Raw genomic sequence first — 9725 nt, forward strand, 5'->3', positions numbered from 1 at the left:
AAGAATGAAATCTTTGATCTTGTCATTGTTCATGTTTATCTAAAACCTTCATCTAGATGAAACAGATGGAGGAAACTAATATTAGTGCCAGGGCATCAATAATCTACAAGAAGGCATGTTGAGATGGCTGTCCTTCCATCTGTGGCTCCATACTGGCAGCCATGCCGGCCAAGCCTATACTATGTGATGGGGACAGGGGGTCCATCCAAGCCCAGTCTTGGAGCTTCGGGATGCAGGGTCATCTGCTGATACTAGGTCATCATCACTGCACGTCACAGGTTCATGGAAAGGACAATGGCTGTGGCTCAGATATGGGGCTTCAAGTTCTTCTATTCTACCCCTTTGGTCATCTAAGTGGTTGGTCGTTGGTGTGGCCTATTATTATGGGATGCAGTCCCTTCAAGTAACCATTGCAAATCCAAAATTATTATTTACTACAGTATTCCTTATCTTTAATGCAAATGTGACAGTGACAAACATGGTTAACGTCTACTAAGCTGAAAAGATGCTGCTATACCTCCTGAAATACAGTGCATTCGGAAAGTATTCAGACTTTTTCCACATTTTGTTATGTTACAGCCTTATCATAAAATGGATTACATAGTCCCCCCCCCACCAATCTACACACAATACCCCATAATGACAAAGTAAAAACAGGTTTTTTGAATTTTTTGCTAAGTGATTGAAAATAGAAAACTGAAATATCATATTTACATAAGTATTCAGACTCAGTACTTTGTTGAAGCACCTTTGGCAGCGATTACAGCCTCGAGTGTTCTTGGGTATGACGCTACAAGCTTGGCACACCTGTTTGTGAGGAATTTCTCCCATTCTTCTCTGCAGATCCTCTCAAGCTCTGTTAGGTTGGATGGGGAGTGTCATGGCTTGGTTTTTGCTGACATGCACTGTCAACTGTGGAACCTTATATAGACAGGTGTGTGCCTTTCCAAATCAATCCAATCAAGTTGTAGAAACAGCTCAAGGATAATCAATGGAAACAGGATGCACCTGAGCTCAATTTCGAGTCTCATAGCAGAGGGTCTGAATACTTACGTAAATCTGTTTAAGTTTTTATACATTTGCAAAAAAATCTAAAAACCTGTTTTGGCTTTGTCATTATGGGTTATTGTGTGTAGATTGATTCGTTTTTTTTTTTTTTTTTTTACATTTAATCCATTTAAAAATAAGGCTGTAATGTAACAAAATGTGGAAAAAGTAAAGGGGTCTGAATACTTTCCGAACGCACTGTAGTTCCCATCTGACTTAAAATAGTCATGAATTCTCCGCTTCCATTTTACGTGGACAGAGCACGACGAAATAACTGACAATTAGGCACCTCCAGGCGTCAGAATTGTCACCCTCCCGTGTGGGTCTGAGGGCAGTGTGTGGGAGGAAAAGGAAGTCACGTTATACACTTTGTTCCCCTCTCTTCTCTTCTTTATTAACCATTTGGACACACTACATCTAATCAAAAGTATTGAGGCGTTCCTCTCCTCCACGCTAATTGGTTGCCATTCTTAGACTTGAGGGTGGGGATACAACCACAGATCTCACGTGCAGGCTCACCCAACATGCTTCCCATCTACACACAGAGGGGCATTGTGACGTGAACGTCTGGCTTGTCAGGCTATTCATCTAAGATTTTAAAAAACATTACTTGGAGGTGGACTATCTGTTACACTTAGAGGATGGGGCCAGCAGCATTTTGTGTGTGAAAGACAATGGCTGTTGGCATAACAGCGCATTAGGGCACATTATTAAGAGGCTGCACGTGAGCTCGTCTGGAAGCTGGATGTGTGGGTGACCTTGACGCAAGTGAATCTGCCTTCAGTACAGCCAGCCTGCTACTTGGAGAGTAGGCTGATATCTAGCTCTCCCTCCCACACTGCCAGAAACACTTTCCACTACTTCCCCAGTGCTCCCCTTTCTAACATTCCACAACTCTATTGTATTATGTCACTTTTTTTCATGAGACGTTCACACACACCAAACAGGTCTACTGCCTCATGGCAATAACGACACAGAAATCAATAATATGGGTGAAAGATTACATACAATACCATGCATGGTTGCCATTGGTAACATTGAGTTTATTTTCCATCTCAAAACAAATCATGACAAGACAGGGTTGAGTTTCAGCTTTAAGGTTGAAATCGAGTCCAGTGCTATATTTAAGAGAGACAATGAGAAACATGGATGTAAACCCTTTCAGTTTAAGACCTCTCCAAAGCTTGGTCCCTAACTGCATATCCATTCCAGATGAATCAAATCAAGACCAAGATCATTTAGTTCATTACACAAATTCCTAGTATAAAAGACATTAAAGTGATGTTGCAAATGATTGATGTCAATCAATAAAACAGGTCATTGTGGCGGGAAAGAATTGAAAATATACAAATTACTTTTTTTTTTATTCATCGCTAAGTATGCAACAGAGTATTTCCATCCCAATAGCCCTATTCCTCAGTGTGTCACTCTCCACCAATCAAACACTGAGGTGTAGGGCAGTTTAGCAGATGTCCTTTTATATGCTGAACACAAGGAGATGTACAGTGATGTCTGTGTGTCTGTCTACGTGTCTTCTTCATCACTTCCTGCCAGGCTGCTGTCAGTGGAACTTACTTCTGCGTCCTCAGGGGTCTCTGGTTCCACCTCAGGGGTCTCTGGTTCCACCTCAGGGGTCTCTGGTTCCACCCCAGGGTCTACTGCTGCCTTTGCCCCTGCTTCCTGGCTCTGAGAGTTGGAGGGCTCTGTCACAGATCCCTCTGCCTTGCTGGATGACTCCTCTGTGGTTGTGGTTGGTTTGTCTGGTCCCTCTGTACTTCCTGGCGGTGCCCCCGGCGGAGCAGGTCCCTTGCTCCCACCCTCTAGGTAAGCTGCCCAGCCTTTCAGTCTCTCCTCTCGCTCCCTCGTGGTTTCCTCCACCTATAGACAGACAGGCAGACAGACAGACACACGTCAACACAGTTATATTCACTATGGAGGTGGTTGCTATGTTCCGGAAACAATTCACGAGGTATTAAGCCTCTCTGTTATCTTTTAACGTGATAGTGACCTAACAACTGTACTATTTGACTCCACTGATCCGGCTCCTGTCGATGCCTCTTCATAAGCCCCATCTGTGCTGACATGTGGGCCATAGCTGCTTCTAATGTGGCAACAGCATGGTTCTTACCTGGTAGTCAGTGGATCCATCCCACAGCTGTGCTGATAACTTCTTGCCCCCAAACCAGCGGCCGTCCAATGCTATCTGACACACGTCTGCATCCTCTGGCTCTTTGAAGGCCACCGAGGCCACTCCATCAGGATGTCTCTATGGAAGACATAGGACCATGTCACTAGTTAGGTTTCCCTCCAATTACAGAAAGATTTTAATGGGAAAAATCGAAAATGTGCATTAAGAAATATGCAAATTTCCCCACCAGAGGTGTTTCCATCCATTGGCCATATACCACACCCCCTCAGGCCTTATTGCTTAATTATACCAAAGTGACAGAAATTAAGTGAGCTGATTCCCATCAGCAGGCACTTACATCAAAAATGATGACCTTCTTCACCTGACCAAATTTCTCACATTCTGTCCGCAGGTCGTCCCGGTACTCATTTAACACCAGGGGGTCTTCCTGTGGGACAGAGATACAGGACATAGCTTTACTATAGTGCAGAAAAGGAGTGGGGGTGAAGTGTTGGGATGTTAAACTAGAACACAACCATTCCTGATCTCTGATGGAGAAAGACGTAAGCCTGACTCCCTAAAATACCACAGTGCTGTCGATAGAAAGGGGTCTAAATCAGTTGAAATGAGTCATTTGCTCTGGGGGGTATTTGCTGTCCTCACACCAGTCATCTATATCTATTCCCACCAGCTCTTTGTGGTCATGTGTGTTGATGTGAGTGAGTGAGCGAGCGAGAGAGAGAGAGAGAGAGAGGGGTATTTGCTCACCTCAAAGTCACTAGGGTGGAACATGTTCTGGATAATGAGCACACGTTCATGCCTTTTGCGCGCCTCCCCTTTCTTCTCTGGCCTCCAGTCCAGCTGCCTGTCAGTCAGACCAACGGTGAGAGATGAGCCACACAAAAGCCAAAAAAAAGGGACACCTACTGGGCCAACTGCATTGACATTTTCCAATTCCAGTTCCAGAATTCAGCAGGAGGGGACATACTTCTGCTGGGCCTTCATCCTCTTGCGGTAATCCTTGCTCTTCTTCTTCTTCTTACTGGCGTCGTACTGACCCTTGAGCTCGAACCTGGCAGCCTCTACATGGAGCTGATAACCCCTGATCTCTGACTCGTCAATCAGTCGCTCAGCCAGGGCTACAGACTCCTTCTGCAGGGGAGGGGGAGAGGAGAAGCTTTACACCCCACACAACATACACACATCCTCTCATGGAAATAGACACATAGCAACAAAGAGATCCACGCAGACATTTCCCACTAACACCGTGAGAACACGAATCATCTCGATTACACTGCTCATAAGATCAAAACACACACAATTAACCGTTACACCGCTAAGCCCAGAGCACTCACCTTTAAGTAACAGCAGAGTCCGTCCCCTTTCTGGTTGCCCTGGCCGTCCTTGTAGAGTTTGACTTTGTACTCCTCAGAGATGGGGTCCCTCATAACAATGCCACACTTAGACATGAGCTCAACAAACTCCTCCGTGGTGATGTCCGGTGGAAGACCTGAGGAATAGGAAAGAACTTCCCTGACTGAAAGGACAGTAGGAACTTGCCTGAACAATGCCTTTATGCCTAAACAGTGCAATTCAACTGTGCTGGTAGCCATCAGACCTGGGTTCAAAATACACATGTATTTAAATATTTGCATCGCTTATTTTCTGTGTATTTGAGTATTTTCAAATACACTGGCCAAAGCACAGCCGAAAACAACTACTTACATTTGAAGTAGTTGTAAATACATGCCAATACTTTCAAAACGTATTTCCAAATCAGGGACCAAGACTGCGACCATTTCAATCGCACCACCTCACTAAAGACGTCCTATTTTTTGGGAGGCTAAAACCATGATTTGTAATGAAAGTGTCTTCCTACCGCTGTACCTGTTTCGCTGGGGCCTGATACTGTGTCGAGCGAGACACTCTCTCCTTTCCCGGGGGGAAAATGCTCCGAGAGCATTTTTGTAAAAACATTTAAAAATCCAACTGCGTGGAAAACACAGCTATCCTGTTGTCACGGTTGAAGAGAGGAGGTTCTCAGACTTCTGTAGGTATAAAATGTTTTTTCAACTCTCAATTTTGAGCTCAATAGCAACTATTTTACAACCAACATATTTGATATGGCTTTGAGATACGGAGCGCACAAAATGGGCAATGGCCATTCCGATTGCATAGGCCTCATTGGGTAGTAGCATAGGCTATAACATTTTTTGGGACATGATATTTATTGTTAGATTAATGCATGGCTACTAGCAGTGGGTATTATATTATATTTAGTGCTAGCAATCTAGCTAATGTGTTTTGAGTTTCCATTTACTCAGGTCGTGAATTAGCCTTTGATATTAGTGCACATAGATGCAGGCAAATAGATTTATATTTAACAAAAATAAATCGGAACATTCTGGAGCCCTATTTTAACAGTAAAATATAACAACAAAAGCCTATTGTCAACCCAAAATTCATGACATTCGCTGGATTAGGTTGCACATCAAAATATTTTTAATCACAACATGTTAAATAAAACAACTTATTTTTTAAATACCATCTCATTAGTCTATTACACATTTTAATAAAGCACTGTGAATAACTTTATATGATGATTACACATGTTTTCTATTGAGTGACGCTGCAAAAAACATTGGTGCAACCTAATCATAGGCCAGTGCCACCAGGAGAAAATGTTAGTCTGGAGCCCTGCAAATAAATTCCAGTATTCAACTACTTGTATTTTCAAAGGAACTTTGTCTAAATAATTGTTTCGAAATGTATTTGAAAGTATTTAAAACTTATTTGAAAGTACTGTATTTAAAATACAGTAAATCGTATTTGAACCTAGGTCTGGTAGCCATATCCAGAGAAGGGAGACTTACCTGACACGTACACATTGGTATTCTTGTCTGTTTCCACATCAAACCAGGCTGCAAAGACAATGATGTTTGTTTGAGTATTCCCTTTGAGGATACACCAAGTCACATGTTGATTTCATGCTAAAACATGTATGTAAAACATCCTGTACCTGCTGCATCTGCCTTCCTTTTCTCCCCTTTCTCCTTTTTGCCCTCTTTCGGCTGTTCCGTGTCAGTGCGCTTCTCTGCTTTCTTCCCCTCCTCTGGCTTGGCTGGTGTGTCTGTGTTAGGTGTACATGCAGCATTTGGATCATGCTCCCCATCCTTTGTGAAGCCGTAGTTAGCTTGATATGCAGCAAGGAAGTCCTCTGTTATCTGGACGAGAAGACCAGAATTACCCCAACCACTATTTTTAAACATATTCTCACAAAAAAAGGTGAGTCATGAAAACTGACATGGGGGCATGGCAATTCTAAAAGTTCTAGAAACATAACATTAGAAAATTGATGGGCAACTTTGATGGGGGTGGGGGCCACAAAAAATCTGAAATCATCATGAAGGGCCGCAGTGGCTCATGGGTCCGCGTACCCACATCCCCAATAGTTTCCCGCAATTCTACACATTTTGCCATGGGGCGTAGAGAAAATGTTGCAGTTTTAAAGCAAGTTTGCTGCAATTCTACACATTTTGCCATGGGGCGGAGAGAAAAATGTGCAGTTTTATAGCTAATTTCCTGCAATTATACACATTTTGTCATAGGATGGAGGAAAATGTTTGATCATCAGTTATATGATAACTGATGATCAATGGGCCCCACCACGGCTGGTTATTCGACAAGCTTCCTACAATTTTAGATAGCTGGCCGCTAGACTAATCTACCAATCTAAAAAAGTTTGCTGACATGGGCTAATTGAGTGACTGCTGATGCACAAGCAAATTTCGAAATTGCACCTTGTGTTTTCTACTATTGTAACTCTCAACAGTCAGTTGAGAACCTGACTGAGTTCCCAAAAAATAAAATATATATACTTTTTTGGGGGGAGGGGGGAAATTGGTCCACAAGCCTACAAAAGGGGGGCCGCATCCGTCCCGCCAGTTGCCCATCCCTGTATTACAACATCAAGTTGTTGCAGACAGAAATGTAAGGTTTTAGCTAAGCAGAAGACGTGACGGTAACACACTTTAGGAAACCATGCTTTCTTGTCATGGTCCCAGTCATACACTGTCCCATCCTCTGGGTCCACGAAGGTGTTAGGGTCAGCTCCGCCCCCCTGTCTCTGGCCATACAGCTGCTGCAACCGGAGCTGCTCATGGAACTCCTTATTTCCATCAGTATCACCACTCATCTAAACAACACAAGAAAACACAGGTTGTGACAGGAACATTGAAGATCTTTCTTGTGTTGAGGACGTGTTGTTGAATGGGCAACTACTAGCTAGAATAGTGGGCCAACCATGTTAGCTAGCCAGCCAGCTAATAATTTAAAACAAACGTAAGACTTGTGAACTGTCAAGTCAAGATTTGTAGCTAGCTAGCTGTGGACAGCTAGGTGGTTAGCTAACGTTAGTGAACTAGCTAGAAATCTATACTGAACAAAAATATAAAGGCAACATACATCAATTTCAACGATTTTACTGAGTTACAGTTCATATAAGGAAATCAGTCAATTTAAATAAATGTTTTAGGCCCTAATCTATGGATTTCACATGACTGGGCAGGGGTGCAGCCACGGGTGGGCCTGGGAGGGCATACGCCCACCAACTTGGGAGCCAGGCCTACCCACTGGGGAGCTAGGCCCAGCCAATCACAATGAGGTTTTCCCCACAAAAGGGCTTTATTACAGACAGAAATACTCCTCAGTTTCATCAGCTGTCCGGGTGGCTGGTCTTAGATGATCCCACAGGTGAAGAAGCTGGAAGTGGAGGTCCTGAGCTGGCGTGGTTACACATGGTCTACGGTTGTGAGGCCGGTTGGGCGTACTGCCAAATTCCCTAAAATGACGTTGGAGGCGGCTTATGGTAGAGAAATGAACATTCAATTCTCAGGGAACAACTCTGGTGGACATTCCTGCAGTCAGCATGCCAATTGCGCGCTCCCTCAAAACTTGAGACATCTGTGGCATTGTGCTGTGTGACAAAACTGCACATTTTAGAGTGGCCTTTTATTGTCCCCAGCACAAGGTGCACCTGTGTAATGCTCATGCTGGGTAATCAGTTTATTGATATGCCACACCTGTCTGGTGGATGGATTATCTTGGCAAAGGAGAAATGCTCACTAACAGGGTAAACACATTTGAGAGAAATACGTTTTTTGTGCGTATAGAACATTTCTGGGATATTTTATTTCAGCTCATGAAACCAACACTTTATAATGTTGCGTTTATATTTTTCAGTATAGTTAGTGAGCTACGTTAGCTAGTAGCCCATGGCAGCTGCGTGACTAAAACTGAAATCAGACAATGAAAAGTATATTATACACATCTTTATAGGTACTAACGTTACTCATATCTAGTTAATTGACCAGATCTAGCTAGTTAGCTTTGATTATTTATTTTAATTTTAGCTACTAACGTTAGCTGACAATCAAGCAAGTGTGCCTAGTTAGCTAGCTAACGTTAACAAGTTCTGCTTGATGTGTTTAGCCAGGAATTAGACTAGAACATAACTTTACATAACGAGCCAAGGGGCAGCAATGCTTATATTTGAAGATCAATTAATTGTATATTTGTATATTGATTAGTTAGTTAATTCAACGTTAAAACATTAGCCAGCTCAGCTACCTTTGACGGTCCGCCGCCAACGATGACTGAAGATACACTTCCGGTGTCAAAGAACAACTTCTGGTAGTCATAAACCCATAGAGTCATGGCTAGAAGGCATTGAGCTTTTGTCAACTCAAAACGTCAAAAGTGTTTTAATTTTTTTTGCATTTGAGCTAACCCTAACCATTTTCAAACCCTTAACCTAATTATCCTAACCTGCTACGAAAAGTGAAATCTGACGTAAATATTACAAAAGCTGGATCCCTTCTAGCCAAGACCTCAACATGTGTCGTCACCAGGGGAGAACGACTGTCTCTCAATAAAGCCACGAAGTTCGAGGCAGACCGTGGTACTGCAGGCAGGCATTGTTTGCAGAAAACAGGATCCCCCATTATAGTATGGGCAAAGATGGTGGTAATGGTAATTGCAATAGTCTGTAAAAAATAAAGGACAAAACAATTACTGGTTGAGGTCTTAACGTGAAGTAGACAGCCATCGGCCCTAAACCATCAGCCCTTGAATTACGTTTTACATCGTCACATCCGAGTGAGCCTTAAACGTTCTTCGCCCAAGCAACAGAGAGTGATAATCTGAGAGGCAAAGTCCTTGGTGGAAATCTTGAAATTGATCCTAAAAACAAACAACCAACCTGAAGCTATTGATGTACCTAGCAAGCTAAGGTAGCTAGTACTCATGTCGGGTAGCTAGCTACAGTTACCCATAGCTGGCTAGCTAGTTTTATCGTTTGGTTATTTATTCCAAATATAATACATTTTATGTTTATGAAGTTAGCTAGCTACGTTTTATAGGCTCCTATGAGTCTGAGCCACTTTGAGCGTCATATTCCCATTTGTCTCCGCTAAAAATCAATGTCATATATATATATATATATATATATATTTTTTTAGCTAGCATCATAATTTTGTTTCACATGCCAAAA

The 9725-nt window shown here is 42.7% G+C and overlaps 1 protein-coding gene across 2 annotated transcripts; it reads right to left on the reverse strand.

The window, feature by feature from the left end:
- Positions 1 to 2064: 2064 nt before the first annotated feature.
- LOC311142303 (17S U2 SnRNP complex component HTATSF1-like) lies at positions 2065 to 8845 on the reverse strand. Of its 2 annotated transcripts, XM_084177930.1 has the most exons (11): positions 8804 to 8842; positions 7206 to 7370; positions 6195 to 6399; positions 6049 to 6096; positions 4531 to 4685; positions 4164 to 4327; positions 3944 to 4040; positions 3534 to 3623; positions 3176 to 3313; positions 2674 to 2925; positions 2489 to 2631 (listed from the first exon to the last, which is right to left on the reverse strand). In XM_084177930.1, exons 2-11 carry the CDS (start codon positions 7368 to 7370, stop codon positions 2572 to 2574), a joined length of 1374 nt encoding a protein of 457 aa, XP_084034056.1. In that variant the 5' UTR covers positions 8804 to 8842; the 3' UTR covers positions 2489 to 2571. The 2 variants fall into 2 exon arrangements, with proteins under 2 accessions (XP_084034055.1, XP_084034056.1); XM_084177929.1 differs by having other exon boundaries at positions 2065 to 2925; positions 8804 to 8845.
- Positions 8846 to 9725: the final 880 nt, after the last annotated feature.

The sequence above is a fragment of the Coregonus lavaretus genome, assembly GCF_964263955.1.
Source record: "Coregonus lavaretus genome assembly, chromosome: 15".
Lineage (NCBI taxonomy): Eukaryota > Metazoa > Chordata > Actinopteri > Salmoniformes > Salmonidae > Coregonus > Coregonus lavaretus.

Coding starts and splice junctions, on each gene's coding strand:
- LOC311142303 (XM_084177929.1), bottom strand. CDS start 7,370: ATGAGTGGTGATACTGATGGAAATAAGGAGTTCCATGAGCAGCTCCGG. Junction 4,041..4,163: donor AGGATGAAGGCCCAGCAGAA/GTATGTCCCCTC, acceptor TCTGACTGACAG/GCAGCTGGACTGGAGGCCAG. Junction 3,624..3,943: donor TCCACCCTAGTGACTTTGAG/GTGAGCAAATAC, acceptor TCTGTCCCACAG/GAAGACCCCCTGGTGTTAAA.